The sequence below is a fragment of the Pristis pectinata genome, chromosome 4 (assembly GCF_009764475.1).
Source record: "Pristis pectinata isolate sPriPec2 chromosome 4, sPriPec2.1.pri, whole genome shotgun sequence".
Lineage (NCBI taxonomy): Eukaryota > Metazoa > Chordata > Chondrichthyes > Rhinopristiformes > Pristidae > Pristis > Pristis pectinata.
Genome location: NC_067408.1, coordinates 74,927,835 through 74,948,472, shown reverse-complemented (window position 1 = coordinate 74,948,472; position 20,638 = coordinate 74,927,835). Strand labels below are relative to the sequence as shown.

At 41.4% G+C, this 20,638-nt stretch overlaps 1 protein-coding gene across 2 annotated transcripts in view; it reads right to left on the bottom strand.

Annotated features, from left to right (window-relative positions):
* arhgap31 (Rho GTPase activating protein 31) overlaps positions 1-20,088 on the bottom strand; it is an 84,691-nt gene extending 64,603 nt beyond the window's left edge. For both annotated transcript variants that reach the window (XM_052014948.1, XM_052014949.1), the window contains exon 1: positions 19,479-20,088. In XM_052014948.1, the coding sequence (XP_051870908.1) occupies positions 19,479-19,581 (103 nt within the window). In that variant the 5' untranslated portion in view covers positions 19,582-20,088. The remainder of the gene's footprint in view (positions 1-19,478) is intronic.
* Positions 20,089-20,638: the final 550 nt, after the last annotated feature.

Below are 20,638 nucleotides of genomic sequence, written 5' to 3'. Positions count from 1 at the left end.
CTACATTATTAAAGACCTATCACCTTGCTATCAATTCTCTATTAGTTATTACTGAAACTGTGCAACAAGAATTGCTAATTCTTAAACCAGCCCTTTGATGTCTTGCATATATGAATGCAAAGGATTTCTCAGCATCCTCTACACTGTGGCTCTTGTACAGAAGTAAATTGCAGTTAATTATTGCTCATTAAATCAGAGTGCAAAGAGTATATTTATAAAAAAAATGGAAGGACTTGTATTTGCATAGCTCCTTTCACAACTTCAGGATGTTCCAAAGCGCTTTATTGCTACTTAACTACTTTCCAGTATGGCCACACTAGTGCTGCAAGAGATGCAATAACCAATCTGCTCACAGCCAGCTCCCAGAAACAGCAATCTGAAGCAAATATTCTGTTTCACTGATGCTGATTGAAGGATAAGTTTTGTCCAGGACTGGGAATAACTCCCCTCTTTGTTTACATTTTTAAAATCCAGCTGAGAGGACAGATTGGGCTTCACTTCAACGAGGCCCAACATGGTAACATTCCCTCACTACTGTACTGGAGTGTCAGCTAGGAGTTTTGTGCTGAATGGAAATAAGAGCTATAGTCTTCTGACTTGTACACAAGAGTGCTACAGCTCAGCTACTGTGAACATTCATCAGACAATGGGAAATCGATATTTGCTCTGCTGGGATACCAGTAAAAAATGATCCAAATCTTTTGCCTCCAGCAATGATTGATGTGAGGTTTGCATCACCACTCAGATGCCAATGGCATGCCCAATCATAGCAAGAATAAATAAACCAAGACCAGTTTCTCTGAAGTCTCACTAAAGGAGAGACCATTTGGGGGGAGCTAACATAAACAAAATCATAATTTCAATTTTATTCATTCATACACACACACACACACACACACACACACACACACACACACACACACACACACACACACACACACACACACACACACAATTACAGCAACATAAGTTAAATGTCCACGCGTAAGGTCAAATGCTTGGTTCATTAGTGGGAGTTGCAAGTGCCTTTATGTGTTTGTCACATCCTTTAAGTTTATTTGGCTAGCAAGCCCTCTTTCCACTGATTGACTTGATTCTAAAGTTAGAAATCAGATGACTGGCCCAGCAGTGAAACACAAACTAAGTAGCAGTAAAGTATAATTATTTCTCCCTGTTCATCCTGCAACGTTCAGTAGAGGAAGGATTATTTAGCTTGGAGATTGATTAGAATGAAATAATTTAATTTTCACCACAAAAATTAAGACGTTTACCTGATTTTTATTATTGGGGTATTATGTTCATACCTGAGATGGTTTTGTCTTTTAAGTGGCACATACTTTCAGCCCAAATTTCAGCTGGGAAAATAATTCAGTCATTTATATTAAAATCATCAAATGAGTTGTGACAAGGAAGGGATAGAATAAGAGCAGCAAATTGCCACGAATCACTTGATGATTTGTATTGCTTTGCTGTGACACTGGTGAAAATGACAACTCAAGCTCCTCTTGAATTTCAATTCATTGCTGCATTTGTCTTATTAAAATTAGTTAAACTCACTGCAGAAAGTCTCACTAAACACCCTAGTGGGAATTCTAAAAACATCTGGTATTCCAGCAATGCCACAAAACATCCAGCCCAGCAAGGGGACAACTGCAACTTCGGAGTCTCATTCCTGCAGGGAGGAAGTAGTTCCTCGAGTGGCACAGTGGTGCAGCGAGCAGCCTCACATCTCCAGAGACCCAGGTTGTGGAGTTTGCATGTTCTTCATGTAACTGTGTGGGTTTCCTCCAGGTCGTCTGGTTTCCTCCCACATCCCAATGATGAGTGGTTTGGTAGGTTAATCAGTCATTGTAAATTGCCTCTAGTGTGTGGGTGAGTGGTAGAATCTGGGGGGAGTTGATGAGAATGTGGGGGAATAAAATGGGTTATGTATAGGATTAGTGTAAATGGGTGTTGATGGTAAGCATGAACTCAGTGGGCTGAAGGGCCTGTTTCCATATTCTATCTACCTATGACTCTATTTTAAATTTGTAGTTTTCCTTACTTTTCCTTTCTGTCTCTTCTCTCTCTCTCTTAAGCCTATATTTTGTGTCCTCATTTTATTCTCCTTCTGTATCTAACTTTAATTAATCCTGTTTTCTTTTCCATCCATCCTAAGGAGAGAGATTATTGGTGCCTTGCTCACCAAGGTCTCAGATGCTGCGATGTTTTAGTTGCACTGTTATCAACTTGCACCTTCTCCTATTTCCAACTCAAATAACTTTTTTGAAATTGAGGTACTCTATTCCAGCAAATTTTAAGATTACTTCTCTGGTGGGGAAAATGGTCCTATTAATAATTTCTGGAGTGGTTGCTGGACAATTTTTACAGGCAGGAGGGGAGATGGCAAGTGATACCACAGAACAATGAGAGACTTGGAGTGTCTGTATTCCTTCCAGCCTTTCTGTGCTGTTGGGATAACCTTTTGCCAGGAGTTTCCAATGTGTCATCTTGACTTTAGTGAACTAAGTACAATTGAGCAAACATTGATTGATCCTTCACACAAGTAGCCTGGCTTTATATATCTGCCTAGTCAGTGCTGATAGGCTCTTTCACTACAGAGAAAATTACAGTACATGATCACAGTCTCCACCTGATATCCGCATCTGCGTGGCAGCCAGTTAGGCCACCGATCGAGAGTATGAACCCCTGCTGAGTTCAGGAACACTGAAGCCACTTCTAGTACTTCTACTCCAAACTCGGGTAGATCAATCAATTTAACACAGACCTAGGAATTATGACTGGGATCTTCTGCTCTATGATCACCAGTACCAATGAAGGTGCCAAAGAAAATAAATGGGGTAAGGGTATGACAGCGGGACATTTAAACAACAGATGCGGGACTAAATAGTGTCAGCATGGATTTATGAAAGGTAAATCATGTTTGACAAGCTTACTGAAGTTTTTTGACAATGTAACTGGTAGAGTAGTTAAGAGAGAAACACTGGATATGGTGTGGATTTTCAGGCGGCTTTTGATAAGAGGTTAGTGTGCAAGATTAAAGCACATGGGATTGAGAGTAATATATGGCCATTCTTGAAACAGAATTAGGATAAATGGGTCTATTTTGGGGTGGTGACTAGTGGGCACCACAGTATTTGGATCCTGGCTATTAACAATGTATATCAATGATTTGGATGAGAGAACCAAAGATAACATTTTAAGTTTGCTGACAACAGCATATTACTAGGCAACTTAGATAAATTGAATTAGCAGGCCAATACAACACTGGCCCAGTATTAAGTGTATAGGTGAGAACTTCTCTACTTTGGTAAGAGAAACAGAAAAGGCAGAGAATTACAAAAATGGTGATAGATTGGGAAATGTACAAAGGAATCTGAATGTCCTTGTACACCAGTCACACAGAGCAAATATACAAGTACAGAAAGACAAATGGTATGTTGGCTTTCATTACAAGAGGTTTTGATGATAGGAAATTTGATAAGATCACACAGTGTATTGCATGCATTTTTCTGGTCATCTTACTTGAGAAAGGATATACTGTACTTGCCACAGATAGAGTTCATTGAAGGTTCTTCAGAATGATTCCTGGAAAGGCAGAACTGCTGTATGAGGAGAGATTGGGTTGGTTAGGTTCACTGGAACTTAGAAGAATGAGAGGAGATCTCATTGAAATGCACATAATTCTGACAGGGCTTGACAGGCTGAATGCAGGAAGGGTCTCTCCACTGGCTGGGGGAAAAGGATCTTGAACTAAGGGTCAGAGTTTCAAGATCCAGGGAATGGCTGAGAGGAGGAGAAGTTCTTTCACTGAGACAATGCTAAACCCTTGGAATTCTCTACTACAGAGGGCAAGTCACTGGATATATTTAGGAAGGATAGAGATAGATTTCTAGGCACATCAAGCATCAAGGTGTAGGCAGAGAGACCAGGGATATGGTATTGAAGTAAAAGATCAGCCATGACTGTACCGAATAGCATAGCAGCTCGAAGGGCTGGATGGCCGATTTCTGCTCCTATTTTTCTGTGTTTTTTATGTTCTGCTGATGCATAAAGTAAAACGCTGAGCTGGAATGAGGCCCAATCTACTTCAAATGTAAATTCTTTCTCTTGGATCTGATTCAGATCAATAACAGCTCACAGGTAAACAATTTCCCCTGTCTAGAAAATGGAATCTAATCAGCTTCACTTTCAAGGACAGCTGAACAAATTTCCAGAATGTCAATATTAATAAACTATTGTCCCTTCTGTAACATTCTTGTGCTGATGGAAATGCTACACATTAAGGAGCAGGTAAAATGCTGTAATCTGATTAGGGGATTTCTGGTGGTGACTTTTGGATTACTTGAGCTCTGAAGTTCTGAATGATGTGATTTAGTAGGATTATCCAGGTTATAGTGCAATGATGATTAATGTACTCTGCCAGTTTAGGAACTTGCTAGTTCAAAATTGACAGCCAGTGGCTCTCTGCTCTTTTGTAAGTTACTTGTTTGTTATTCTAGGTGCTTGATTAAAGAACCCAAAAGCCACAATCTTTGTGATTTCTGTATAGAATTACAGACTTAGAACTCCCAGTCCACTGGCTCATACTCTGAGTGTAAGTCAGAAAATATTCTCTGGTGAAGTGATCCTCAGTTCTATCAGGTTTTGCAGTTAATGGAGTCTGGAATCACTGTACAACTTCACCCTGAAGGAAGTAACAATAAATGATATTTGCTAATGAATAGACAATTTATTGTACTGACCACTTATCTACAATGATAAACATAGAGTAGAGATTTGGGGTCACTCAGTCTGATATGACTTGCCTATCTTTAAATGTAATGACTGTATCTGATTCCACCACTTCCTGTGGCTTACCTGCCTAAATGCCTCTTAAACATAGTGATTATATCTGATTCTACCCCCTCCTCTGGCAGCTCTATCAGGGCACCCCTCAGCCTCCTTTGCTCCAGGGAAAACGAGCGCTGCCTATCCAATCTCTCCCCATAACTTAAGTCCTTCAAAGTAGGCAACATCCCAGTGAGTCTCCTCTGCACTTTCTCAGGGTCAGTCTTGCAGATGTCAGCTAACTGTTTAATTTGATTGCAATCAGCCTTCCACATACCTTAACACAATCTGCACATTTATATTGGTGTTCATCAGTAAATTCTATCAGATGTACTCTTCAAAGGACTCGTTGAGCCCTTTGATATGTGCTTAAGGTCTTACAGAACTGAGCTGGTTATTGCCATAAATTCCCAACACCCATCAGCCTTGTGCTTGCCGACCAACATTGGCTCCCAGTTAGGAAGCATCTCATTGGTAAAATTCTCATCTTTGTTTTCAATTCTTTGGCCTCTCACCCACTCTCCTCCTGATCCCCAGCCTTTCAAGATACCTACACTCCAATTCTGGCCTCTTTGTCAAACCAAAATTTAAATGCATCACCTGCATTGGCCAGGTCTTCAGCTGCCAAGGCCCTAAATTCTGGAATTTTCTCCTTTAATCTTTCTGCCTGTCCACTTCCCTTAGCTCTTATAGGATGCTTTAAAACCCATGTCTTTGATCATTCTTTAATCCTTTGTCTCTAAGAATCCCTTCTGTGGCCTGATGTCAGATTTTCTCTGGTCATTCTGTCATGAAGTGCTGGGGGATATTTGGCTGTTGTAAAGGTGATATATAAATGTTGAATATTGTTAGTATTGCACGTCACTGTGTGTTTTATTTATTGGGCAAGCATTTTTATTCTAAGTAGAAGATAGGAATGAAGTACCCCACTTACATCACAAGCAATTGTTACAACTGGCACGGTCTTAAGCATTTGTTTAGGCACTCTAGTGTACTTAGAAATTATTTTGCCCTCACACAATTACCTGGAGGTTGTAATAACAGAATTCTCTCATGATCTTAACACTATATTCTTTCTTTTGTGCATTCCCACATACCAAAATGGGGACACTAGTTTGCATCACAAAGTTGGATTATGAACATTGGTGGAATATGACATGGTAGAAATTGTAAAAGTGCTTGCTTTCATGCCATCAGAATAACCGTCAAAGAAAATTCTTCTGAGTTATTTGGTCTTAATTTTCTCCTTGCAGGAAGGGAAAAAAATCCAACTCATGCCCCTTTCAGGAAATATTTTTTCCCATATGTTCATACTTCCTCATGACATAAACTTAAAGGAAGCCATTCGGCTCATCAAGTATATGCCAGCTCTCATTCCCCCACTGATTTTCCCTGTAACCTATTTCCCCAACATTCCCACCACCCCTCCCCCCCCCCCACCCCCGATTCTACCACTCACCCATACTTGGACCAATTTACAGCAACCAATTAACCAAACAAGCTGTGCCTCTTTGGATTTGGGAGTAAATCGGAGCACTTGGAGGAAACTCACGCAATTACACGGAGAACATGCAAATTCCACACAGACAGTAACATAGATCAGGATTGAACCCAGATCCCCGGGCAGTGATGTAGCAGCTCTCCCATACTTTATTAATTCCACTTTAGTTTTCTTTGTGGATTGGGGAGTAAGAGTTCTCCTCTGCACCTCAGGAGGAATCCTCCAGCTCCCCCATGCCAGACTCCAGAGCTCCCCTCTCCTGATCACATCCAGAACCCCGTCATCACTCACTGGATGGGTGGATGTGTTTCTACAATTCCCTGATTGTGACTGCTGCCTCTGAATTCTTATACCCACCTGTCAGCTAGGATTGGGCAGGGGCCAGAGAAAATATATGTCCATACCCACTCATTATACCATTCCTGAATCTCTGCTTTAAAATAAGGGCCCCAGAGTTATTTCAATTTATCAAAACTCTGCCAAAGGTTTTAACTACATTTGCCAAAGTTTACTCAAATGCTGATTAATGTCCTTGAAATATTTATTGTTTTATATAATTGTTTAAATTTATAGAGGAGTTTAGCATTGCCACAAGACAGGTTAGAGTTAAATTTCTTACAAAGTTTCGTTCGGGTTTATTAGATTTCCTCAACCATTTTTTCAAATATTTATGTGTTTAACTTTTTTTAGGAAACATTTATACTTGGATGTTAAAATTTCTAGTTAAAGATTACCAACTATTCAAAATATTTAGGTAGTAAAATTGTCCCTGAGGATAAAATTGGCCACATGTGATTCTTCTTCTTCTTCTTCTTCTTCCATGTGCAATATTTGAAGTGTCATTCATTGGGTTAAACTCAATCCCTGACCAGTGTGAGATGGCAATGAATAATGTGAAGCAGTTTCACCCAGGGCACGTGAAGGCAAGAAATTATCCCACACAAGTGGTAATTATGGTATGATCGTCTTATGGCTGCGTCACATGCAAACTTTGGCAGGAAGCCAGAAGGTCACATGAGTGCCGAACTTGGGAAATCAAGTGGGTGTAAAAGAGAGAAGACCTTGCCAGGAATGTTATGAGAGCCATCGAGCCTCAGAAAGCCCATTAAAGATAGCATGGTGATATAACCATCACAGATTAAGGTATGTTGCACAGAGGTGCAAGTCCCTAAAGAAAAAAATGATGATAGTCATTGCTCCAGATACCAGGGGGTAAAGATGTGGAACAGTCCCACTGGGAAATAATCCACACACTGGAATTGAATAATGAAGAGGTGACAACAGGTGTGTTGAATGGACTTTACCACATGTCTGAAGAAGAGAATAACAACAAAGCACTTAAATCCACCCTTATTCATTGAGAATGTCATGATAAGAATGCATGTTGATTTATCACAGTGTCAGGGCAACGGCTGTGCCATTTGCAAGGACCATAAATATTGTGTCAGGCAACAAACTTACACAGGATATGGCAGTGAGGTCAGCTCAAGTAAAGCAGGTGATGTTGCAGTGGTTGATACTACATGTACTGGTAAAGGGTTTGATGCCTACAAGGCTTCTGTTGTTTCCAGAGTCACTGAATGGCCTTGGTTGCTTTGAGGGAAACTGTGCTGCATTGTGGAGGTGACACAAGTGCTCTGAGGATCCCATGAGTTATGTTACACTGGGCTTAGACTTACTGATGTCAGCTCAATACGGAACAGCCAAAGTGTGCCAAGTGAGGCTGGAAGTGGTTATGGCTAAAGTGCAAGAATTGCAAGTAATCCAGAGATCAGAGGCAATGAATTTCTAACTTCAATAGGAATAGCATGAAAGAGAAAAGATTCAGTGTCTATAGGGAGTCCAGATGCAAGACAGAGTGAGAGCAGAAGCATAGATGAGGCACAGATCAAAGCAGAAAATGATATGGTTGGGTTTACGGTGTTTAGTGATATACTGAAAATGATGTACAATTGTAACTGTAGAAGTTAATAAGTATTATTTGACTGTTATACTATTTAATTTGATGTTCAGTAAATATGTTGTACAATGTATTTATGGTTATGGTTAGTTAAGGATGTAGTACAGGATGTAGGGTTAATTTGCATGAAGGAGGCGTATTTTATGGAAATGTTCTATTCTTGGAATGGATACTGGATGGATGTTAAGTTTAGTTTATAGAGGAGGATTTGTAGTTGAGGGCAAACATGTATTCCGTTAGATTAGGATCTATGTCTATACATAATATTTGTTGATCGTATAAATTTACATAGATAAGTATATTGCTGATATAATTCAATATATGTAAATAGCTGGTGGTTTGCATGCGGTAGTTACTTTTTTAAAGAAAACATTTAGTATATATAAATATATCCCTTTAAGAACTGTGAATACCATGTGGTATGACTATTGCTTGTGCCAGCAGCTGTTATTTGAGTGCTGACTCCTTTCAAAAATGGTGCTTTGGTGGAAATTCCACTCTTATTACTTGCCTTTGTGAACAGCAACACCCCAGAACCTATGGACACTGCAATACAGATCTGGCAAAAGGGATGTTTGTATTTCTTGTGCAGGTTGGAAGAAGGCAGTGAAGATATACAACATGAAAATGGCAACAGGGGTTCCTGGAACTGCTGACCTGCACCAATTTCAAATGTCTACTAATAACTCCCTGCCAGAAAATCTGTGCATTAAACCAGACGATAGAATGGAATGAAATTTTGAATGGAATGTAATTGTAAAGGGTTGAGGAAAATTGTGCAAACCAGAAATTACATTCCATGAGGTATTTACCTTGCATCCAGATTATGTCCGTTTTAGGTCACCAAGTACACAGGAAGTCTCATCCCTGTACTTCTAGGCAACTGCCTCATGTGTAGGCCCATGTCTTATAAAGTGGATTTTATTAAAACAATAAATGTCAGATCTGCTACATTTAAAAGGCAATAAATTTCCCAGAGACATTGCGTAAATACAAAGACCGCCTGCTGATTTCTTTAGGTGTGCGTCAATGGTGTTTCCTGACAGAACATGATAACTCAAACACAACACAGCAGTTTATCCCTGATTTTAAAGGGAGTTGTTGTGAGGGGTTGGTTGGGGGAGGGAGGGGTTTGTGGATGGGAGGTTAATTGTTATGAGCTTTTAGATCTACATCCGAAACTATTTTTTGGAAATGATGAAAGAAGTTATTTGGGATATTTCTGAATCACCGGTCACATGTGCAAAACCCCTCAGCCTTGCACCTTGGGGAGACCAGCTCAGAATCAGATGGATGCAGAGTTCTCAGCCTTTCAGAATGTAGCCAAAGAAAAGACATTAAACCATAGAGACTGGAATGAGAAAGATAAATCAGTCTTGTTCCTTTCACAGGGTCGGGTAATCCCTAATTCCCCAAAATAATCTGGCTAAACTTCAAAATGTTCATTGATTCCCACATCTCTGCCATTTAACCTGGACCAGCTGCTCACTACAAACTCCTCCATGCCTCCACATTCCCATCTGCACATTAATCTTCCCAGTGTATTTTTCATCTTGAGATGTGACTATATTTGGCAGTCCTGGAACTCAGATGGTGGGAGAATGAGGTCCCTGTAGCAGCTCCTTGTATTTCGACTGTTATGATGGTCAAACTTGAACTGGTGCCAGAATCACAGACCTACATTTCAGGGTCTGCTGATGCGATGAAGGGAGAGAATGTGGCTTGTTTACACACACTGTCGAGGAAGCCTAGGAGCTTTTCCACATAAAAATACCTTTATGGCATGCTCATTGTTTCAAAGTTTATCCATGGCCCATATCAGAATTTAGAATCCATTCAGTCAAGTCTGAAGGTTGGAACAATCCACTACAACCATTCTGAATTTTCAATGACCTCATTGTAATTTGTAACCCTGGAGTGTTTTCAGTGATGGGATTTGGTGCCTTGTACCTGCAGAGGTGCAACAGAGGCACCAAGCCTGCTCTCTGCACAAACGCATGGCTGCTTGCATGCGTTTGTGCAGGGGTAGGGATGGGGGGAGGGGGGAGTGGGTGTAGAAGGGGGGGGAGTGACGGGGTCAGGATGAGTGTGAGGGGGTGTGGCGAGGCAGAGTTGGGAATAGTAGATAGCTCTTGAGAACTATATCAAGCTTAAGAAATTATATATACTTTTGTTTAAGCTCAAGTCCTCTGATTTGATGGCAATCAATCTTCCTGAGACTGATTGCCAATTCCTTGCTCTAACATTGAACTCACCTGCAGCTCAGCTTAGAGCTGGGGATGACTGGACAGGAGGTTCACACTCACTGTTCAACCCAAATCTGAATCCTTAACTACTCTGCGACCACACTCTCAGCTTTCTAATGTTGACCTTGCATTTATCCAGGGAATCTACTGGACAGTGCAATGTTTATGTGTGGTATGCAATAGAACTTTTTCAAAACTCTGATACAGCCACGGTAATGCCATCTTGCTTCTGGGTCCTCAAGAGTACGATTATGTTTGGAAATGCCTGGACATGTGAATTGTGTCCAGAAATGTACAAAGTATGTTTGGATACTTGCATAAAATTCTTATGCATATGCATAGCCTATGGATGGCATGGGTCACTCATGGTCACAGCATAAATTGAAGGAAAGTTGGCTTAACTAGTGCGTCACCATGGAATTTTGCACCTGATCCTTTTTAAACTTTTACTTTCACCTCTCCTGGCTGCCTCGCTGCAGGTTTTGTCTCTCTGACTGGCAGTCTCCTTTGAGCTTCAATGGACCTCCCCCTGATCATGCCCTGACTCTCTTCCACCAGAAAGCAAGTTAAATGTCCTGACCCAGTCCATGCAGTCCCAATCCCTCACCTACTGAAAGCCAACGCTCCTTATCCCTTCTCAGTGACTCTCTCCGTTGTGATCTCCCTGCTACCTATGACCCGAGGCCGACCTAATTTCATCCCCAAAATGTACAAAGTGTTCAAGGCTGCATCTATTGTGCACAACACTCAGGTGTAGTGGGATATTGCAGCAAAGAACCGATGCACAAAAGATATTGGGCCATTACTTATCGTCAATTTAATGGGTCATTTGAGGAGATTTCTAGGCCAGAGTTCTGTGACAGTTTCATGTGGCTTTCCATATCACAATAATTGTGAGAAAATTCAGAATTTTTTTTTATAAGGTATTCATTTTACAAGAGAAAGAGAAGAAATAGGAGGGTAGTTACAGAAATCACCAGTTCTGATGGAAGATTAGTTAACCAATAGAGTTAATTCCATTTCTCCTTCCATGTTTCCAGCATTTTCAGCTTTTCTTTCAGATTAGCAGCAACTGGGTTACATTGTATTTGACAGTGATCGATAATCTAGCATCAGAGAAAATAACTCTAGGTTCTGGCAATGTTAGTGACTGATCATTTATGCTTTATGTCCACTATTTTAGAGAGGGCGTGACTCTTTCTGGCATAAATAAGGAACACCCTTGTCCCGTAGGAGTGCTGTTGTACTTAACGTTGCCACGTTAGGTGGCTCGCTCTGAGAGGATGCAGGGCTGTCCTGAGACCTGATGGTATCGGTCTCTCCGTTTGCTGTTGGGTTTTAGACCAGATTGCCCTCACTGCTTGACAATCAGTGTAGAGCTTTGGCCTGTAGAGATACCTTGATTAGGAATTATGGAGGGGAGGGGGAGGGGGGACATTGGATGAAAGACAGGCATGGTAGTGTAGCGGTTAGCGTAACGCTATTACAGCGCTGTGTCTGCGTGGGTTTCCTCCAGGTGCTCCGGTTTCCTCCCATATTCCAAAGACGTACGGGTTAGGAAATTGTGGGCATGCTATGTTGGTGCCGGAAGCATGGCGACACTTGCGGGCTGCCCCCAGAATACTCTGGAACACTCTGCAAAAGATGCATTTCACTGTGTGTTTTGATGTACATACGACTAATAAAGATATCTTAGATAGAGATTCTCAGAGGTCACAGGTCTCTGTTGAGCTCTTACTTTCCACAGCTCCAATTTGAGTGGGAAAGCTCAAACACTCCCAAGAAGCACACAAGACTTTAAATCTCGGGTGCTCCTGGTCCTGGTATTGTTTGTTGTCATTTGTAGCTTTGTCTAAGGAAGTCAGTGATTTCTTGAATCAGCTGTGGATTCCCGAAGCACTCTGGATCTACGAAACCCAGCTTGTCATTTCTGACTGAAGGCCTTTTATCTCATGTTTAAGTAACAGCCCAGCTGAACACACTTCCCATTTAATGGCTTATGTACTGCAAAACCACTTCAAGTATACTCTGAAGATCAATCTCACTTGTATGGCCAAACTCCCTTTAAATAATGTGCAGTGCAGTCTGCCCTATTGCATTAAATATATTCTTATAATCCATCGATCATGGTTCATACCAGTGTTGATTTCTGAGCTTTAAATCCTGATGTTCAGGCCACTCTTCTGTTTGTGTTTATCATCTCTATGCCATCTCAATACCTTTAAATCATTGGTACCAACTTGTATCATCTGCATATTCAGTGCAGTATTACAAAGAAAACAAATAAATTTGGGTCATGATGTGTCCAGTATTGTAAATCAGGAAAAGCAGAAGTCCCTAAGCTACAAGTGTATAATGTAATCTGACCAGTGAAGGAAGAAATAAGAACACAAAGTAACATAATTTATTCAGATTGTGAATGAACACAACCTGCTCTTGACATCAAGACAGCATTTGATTGAGTGTAGCATTAAGGAGCCCTAGTTAAACTGGAGTTGATAGGAATCAGGGTGAAAACCTTCTGCTGGTTGGAATCATACCTAGCAGAAAGGAAGATGGTTGTGGTGGTTGGAGACCCACCATCTCAGCCACAGAACATCTCTGGAGTTCCTGAGGGTAGTGTCTTTACCCAACCATCTTCAGCTGCTTCATCAATGACTTTCCTTCAATTGTAAGATCAGAAGTAGGAATGTTCACTAATTATTGCACGATGTTCAGCACCATTCCTGACTCCTCAGATAATGAAGCAGTCCACATCCAAATGGAGCAAGACCTGGAGAATATTCAGGCCTGAGATGATAGGTGGCAAGTAACACTCATGCCACACAAGTGTCAGGCAATGACAATATCCAACAAGAGAAAATCCAGCTATCACCCCTGACATTCAATGGTATTATCATCACTGAATTCCCTACTATCAATATCCTGGGGTTACCATTGACCAGAGACAGAATTGGAGGAGCCTTGTACACAATGTTGCTATAAAAGCAGATCAGAGGCCAGGAATCCTGTGTGGTGTAACTCATCTCCTAACTCTCCAAAGCCTGTCTGATATCTAGTGATGGAATACCCTCCACTTGCCTGGATGAGCGCAGCTTCAATAACACTCAAGAAGCTCGATGCTATACAGGACATAGCAGTCCGCTTCAAAGGCAGCCCACCCACAACCATTCACTCACTCCACCACCGAAGCACAGTAGCAGCAGTTTGTACCATCTACAGGATGCACTGCAACAACTCACCAAGACTCATTAAACAGCATCTTATGAACCCACAACCTCCACCAACTAGAAGGACATGGGCAGAAAAAGCACGGGAACACCACGAGATGGAAGTTGCCCTCCAAGCCACACACCGTCCTGAATTGGAAATATATCGCCGTTCCTTTACGTCATTGTGGCTATATTCACGACTCAAGGACTGTAGCAGTTCAAGGAGGCAGCCACCGTCAATTAAAAGCTAGCTCAGCCTGCAAAGCCCACATCCCTTGAATGAATATAAAATAAAACTACAGAAGTGACTTCTGTTAAAACTGGATTGAAAATGTCTCATTGGTTGACAGAGGCACATGAGTAGAGTGTGGCTGAAAATAAACTATACTTCAAAAAGCCACTGTATAACTGCAGAGCTTTCAATTTGTACCATGCTATTGGAATTTCCTTTTATTTTGAAGCATCACGTAAGTTGTTTGCTAGCATAAAGGTATTTTCAGAATGATGAAAGCTAAATAAAAATTAATCCTAATCTCTTAAAGAGACGTTATAAATTTTCTTACTTCAGATGTAGTTCTAATCCCTAACAGTGCAGAAGCTTGTAATCAAGCTGATAATAATACATCACCATTAGGAACATTGGCAGCACAGTGGTGCAACTAGTAGAACTGCTGCCACACGGCTCCAGCAACCTGTGTTCAATCCCGACCTTGGGTGCTGTCTATGTGGAGTTTGCATGTTCTTCCTGTGACCACGTGGGGTTTCTTCTAGGTGCTCTGGTTTCCTCCAACATCTCAAAGACCTGTGGGTTGGCGATGGACCACTGTAAATTGCCTCTAGTGTGTAGATGAGGGATAGAATATGGGGAATTCAGGTGAATGTGGATAGAATAAAATAGGAGTCGTTTAGGATTAATCTAAGTGGGTGATTGACGATTTGGTCACTGAAGGGCTTGTTTCTGTCCTGTATGACTCTGTGATTCTCCATCGCATTGATGCAAATTGCTATTTGCTTGCTTGATTCGGAAACAGTTTTAATAAATGAACCCTTAAAGATTCACATAACAAGCTAGGGTTGCATTATAATTTCTATGCTCATTGTGAGTAATGGGTGTGAAGAGTGAAGCTCCCCATTCACCCAACCTCAGAAGTACACCTCAGACTCCCACAGACTGACATGCTTCTACAACTCAACCAACTGCCATTAAAGTGCCTGTCCACTCCAAATGAGGAGAGTTTTTGTGCTATCCAGTGGGAACCAGGATTGAGAAAAAACAACTGGAGCAAAAGGACACAGAACTGGAAAACCAAAACAAAAATAGAAAAGGTTGGGAGTCGGAAACAAAAACAGAAAATGCTTCTCATAGCTGCTGTTTGACTTGCCAAGTGCTTCCAGCATTTTCTGTTTATGTTTCAGACAAACCACATCCATTGCATAAGATACCAAGAGGGGACATTGATTCTATTGGTTCCTACTGTATTTAAACCTTATCTGCAAAGTTGCAAAAGCAGCAGATTAACTCATTACACACCCGTCTCTACATCATGACAAACAACTCACTGTACTGCAGGGTAAAACAATTACCAGAGAAGAACTTAAATTTACACATCACTGCACTTTAGAGACATCAGTCCCACTCTTTTGAGAAAGATTATAGCTATGTATGTATATTTTTCACGAAGACATTAAAAGATGGTGGTTAGGTGGGGGTCTTGAAATCCTTTTTCCAGAGAATTGGATTTTGACAGCGCCAAAAACAAATCATGAAACAATAGCAATAATGTGCTTCTAACATTTCCCAGGCAGCTAATAATAGATTAACTAGTGAAGTATCTATGGTTCTTACATCTCACTGTAGAGTGAGGACTGATTGATGACGAGTACAAAAATTCCATGTTAGATATCACTTGCTGACCATTGCTGCAATAAAGTGAGATGAGTGTGCTTTGATTCAACAAATCGAGGAATGAAACTGATGCAGCTGGTCATCACAGAGAGGATCAGCGCTGCCTCATGATTCTCAAGACCTGGTACCAGATCTATTCTAAATTCAGTACATTGACAGGGAAAGCAAAGATAAATTTCACAGTAAAGTAGGAGATATTTTGCAAGAAAAGAACTAGTATATACAGAAACACTGTACTCCACAGGGACATATGTCAACATGGACAAATAAAATAATACAAATTGGCATTAATGTACAAATGACAATGTATAAGTTAAATGGCAAGGTTACTGTGCCGCAGAAAGGAGCTTCTTTCATGTTTAAATGGTAAATTGCCCTGCATCAGCCCAGATGCGATCCCAGATAAGAAACAGGACACGACTCATGTGGACTCTGTTGTTGAGTTGTTTGGCTGGGTCAGCTTGAAACACATGGAGCTTGCAGAACTTGGGGAAAAGTAACAATTTCATGCTGCATTTATATGATGAAAATAAAAAAAACTGCAGATTCTGGAAATCTGAAATAAAAACAAAATGCTGGAAACATTCATCATGTCAGGCAACATCTGTGGAAAGAAACAGAGTTAATATTTCAGGTTGGAAATCCTTCATCTGAACTGGGAAAGAGATAAAAAAAATGGTTTTAATTTGCAGAGGGGGATGAACAGGACACAGCCCTGCTGTTAGCAACACTTAGCAGAATGTAATCACCTTTTAGCTGTCCCATTAACCCATTTTACCTGACCTCACACAATCACAGATATTCCCTTATTCCTGTCCATCCCTCCTGCACCTTCCCTACAAATTAAAACCACCTTCTCTTCATCTTTATTTCCAAGTTCAGACTCGAAACATTAATTCTTTCTCTTTCCACAGAAGCTGCCTCATCTGTTGAGCATTTTCAGCATTTATATGAGGCTTTTTGGTGACTCAATGGACACAGCTCAGCACACCACGGAAAGCAGCCTCCCCTCTGTGGACTCTGTCTATACTTCTTGCTGCCTCAGTAAAGCAGCCAGCATAATCAAAGACCCCACCCACCCTGGACATTCTCTCTTCTTCCCCTCTCCCATTGGGCAGAAGATACAAAAGCCTGAAAGCACATACCACCAGGCTCAAGGACAGCCTCTATCCTGCTGTTATAAGACTATTGAATGGTTCCCTAGTATAATAAAATGGACGCTTGACCTCACAATCTACCTCGTTATGACCTTGCACCTCATTGTCTACCTGCACTGCACTTTCTCTGTAGCTGTGACACTTTATTCTGCATTCTGTTATTGTTTTACCTTGTACTACCTCAATGCACTGTGTAATGAATTGATCTGTATGAACAGTATGCAAGACAAGTTTTCCACTGTACCTCAGTACATGTGACAATAATAATAAACCTTGTCTTGGAACTCTTAAAGAAACAAAATAAATACAGTCATTCTTCCTCTTCTTGATAACAAAATGAAGCTTCCCAAGGTTTTGTTGTTGGACAGAGCAAGCTATTTAGAGATGTTACTATTTGTGTGATCTGCCTCTCCACATATTAATGGATCATGCTTAAATTCTGATAATGCAAGTAATGACAATCCACTATAGGCCATTAGTGGGTAATGAACAGGTTCCGTTTTCACAGATGTTCATGTCGATTTTGTCTACAAGTTGGAATAGACACAAAATCACTCGATATGGCAACCCTACCTCCACTGTATTGTAATAAATGGCATCAAAAGCACATAAGACTGATAAGAAAGAACCATTAATAAAAGTGGAGAGAGGAAAGTAGTTCTGCTGTTCATAGGAACAAATGTATGTATAGACCTCATACTTTTGAATTAAATAATATTATGGGAGCTTGTTCATATGTAGGGGGTGTCCATAACTCGGGCATTCTTAACCCGGGGTTAGACTGTACAATAATACTTATAAACTCTTGGCATAACACCTAGCTGGAAACAGATTGCAGCACACAGGACTCGGTGCAGTACACGTTAAGAATGAAAAATGTCACGGTTGAGTAAAAGAGCAGTGCTGAGTATGTAGCAGAGCGCTGCATACTTCCCTGTGTTGATGGAGGTACACTGAAACACGGTATTTCTGTGGAGCCTGGGTAAACACTTCTGCAGGTTTGGCACCAGCTCTGCCCATCCGTCCACCAGTTGCAACCAGGTCTCTACTACTGGCATTAGGAGCTGGACTGACGTGTGCAAGGAGCCGCAAACATCTAAACACCACGTGTTTCCAACGCAGCACTTGGGGAGAATCGGGACTCCTGAAATGATTGAAGCAGAGGTATTGGCCTTCAACGATTTGGCCACCTCATCAGTACATGAAAATCCCAAACAAAAACCTGCAGATGCTGGAAATCTAAAATTTAAAAAAAAACAAAATATTGGTCTCTTCCCACAGATGCAGCCTGACCTGCTGAGTATTTCCAACATTTTCCGATCTGTATTTGATCTGTTGGTCTTGGACGGCAGTCAGGCAATCTTACTGAGGCGACGCCGCATTACTTGTGACCGGGATAGAAAGGAGCTTAACCCTGGGACAAGTGGACATTGAGTCCTACGAGAAAGCTTTGCTTCCCAGCAGGAAGCAGTGCCTGAGGCTGGTCGAGTGCTGATAGAAGCGATCTCCATTGATTCTCTAACCAACGAGGAGACTGACCCGCTTCTTCTTCGTACTTTTGAAAACAGCAATGCGAACCAGATAAATATTGAGCAAATACTGATATGTAATAGGTGTGTGGTGAGGGGTCGGGACATTGTTGCTTATGGGGATCAATAGGGACGAGGTTGATTTTATGGATGGAATTGCTCAAGTGAGCTGAGCAGCCGAGCCGACCCTGCACCATGTCCCACACGAACTCTCAACGTCGTCTGAACCTTTTGGTCTCACAGAAATTGTTCTTTCTTTCCACCTGCCAACCGCCGTGCATTCCCAGTCGTGAAATTCCTTCCGTCTCCTTTGTATCATCGTTGAATCACGCAGTCACGGGGGGGGGGGGGGGGGGGCGGTGAGGAAATCTGCTTGCCAGCTGTTTGGGAGCTGGCCAACGATCTCAACCTGGGGGTTGAAATCAGTCCCCACCTTTCTTTCAGCAACTGTAGCAGAGCTTTCCAGAGACAAGGATTGCCCCTTCCATCCTCACACCCTTCCCACCTGCCGTTACCTCGGTCAGATCCTGTCACTGGAAGGGTCTAGTTTAACAAATTACTTCGACTCCAGACATCTAAATGCCAGTACTGCAGTGTCAGAGAAAGCATCATTTTAAAACGAGAAATGCTGCTACCAGCAGTTCCGGCCAACGCATTGCCATTTAAGGCTTGCAGTGTGTGTTTCTTAGTTAATGCAATCTCGTTGACTTTTCTTGCATTTTATTCGGGAAAGTGCTGTCCCGCTGCTGAGCGCGACAAGAAAATAAGGAGTGAGTGGTGGCTTTAATGCAGATCTATCAAGAACTTGCAGGGCAGTACTGAGCTGTTGGGAAGCGTTTTAATGTCTGAGCTCTGAAACCAATTGCGTTCACAATGCTGAGATTAACTGCAAGTATAGGACGCGCATAGACATCCATTTGAAATCCCCCTTCGTGATGTTATAATCAGACTGTAAACCATATATGTTTCATTTCATGTTATGTCATTTCTGATTTAATTGAAATAAAATTTCCTTTTACTAGGTTTGCTGCAGCACGGTTTATAATAGAACTGGGAACGGTGGTGGCGCGCAGGTTTTAACCAATCACACCGAAAAGCAGCTTTTAAAAACGATGTCAAAATAAGCGTTTACTTTACCATCCTGATTGGAGTTCTGTAAGTGTTCGCCCAGGTCACAGCCAAACGCAGTGTCCTTTGCACCCTTCCGCTTTGCTTTCTGCTTTGCTGCCTTGTTCTTCATCGGTGAACAAGTTGACTTCAATAATCCTTCGCTCAAAGTGCTCTATCACGGGAGCTATCCGAAAACAACCATGAGTTTCTTTTCCTACAAAAAAACAAAATCCCAGCAAATCTCTCTCGGCCAAATGCAGATTCACATCCTGACACGACGTTTAATCAGTAGGTTCTGACAAAAAATGATTTCTGCAGAGTTAACATTGTGGGCGACAAGAAACCATAGGATTCCTTGCTTGTCCTTTCACCGGAGACAAATCCGCTTCTTCTCAGCCAATTCTTCAGGTCTGCGCCGCTTCAAATTTGCAGGAGTTTTCTCTTCCAGGCCCGTAAGACCAAAAGTTTAAACATCAGCTTCCCGTGCCTCCCTTAAAAGTTTTTTCCCTTTCCAAAGCATGTCAATGGTTTATCGATTTGTGCTCAGGAAATGCTGTAAGAAACCAAGGAAGTGAGGCACTAAGGACAAGCTTTACTCCTAGCCGGGTCTGACAGCAGGGAGATAACGGCTCCAGCCTTTAACAGTCACAGCCTGACAGGAAACCTGCTGTAGGCCAGACTTAGTGCTCAGTGCTAAACCACATCCTGTTGCAAAGTCTCTGTTTCAAAACACACATATATACACAGAAGAAATAAAAGTCGCAATGCTTTTCATTAAATGAACACCAAAATGTTATGGCACAGATATAATTTGCCACATAGCTGTTGAATTATATTCTTAACAGTATTACTTGCTCTTTTAAAACGCTCTATTTCACAAGTGGCAAGCAGGATTAATATTAGTCACAAAATGTTTATTTTTAAAGCCAGGGCTCCACTGCAAAATCAAATCAATGTTTAATTTCCTGCAACATGTTCCTGTTTATTTTCCCCTAAGCCCCGAGTCATTGTGGATGAAGACAAGAACCTGCACTTACGTAGCACCATTCACAGCTTCAGGATGTTACAAAGTGCCTTACAGTCCGCTCAGTCTTTTGATGTATGCTGGTGTTGGCTGTTGAATGTATATAACTCTCCATTTAGTGTTTGGGTCCTCTTGATGGGTCACAGCATCCAAGGCAAACCAT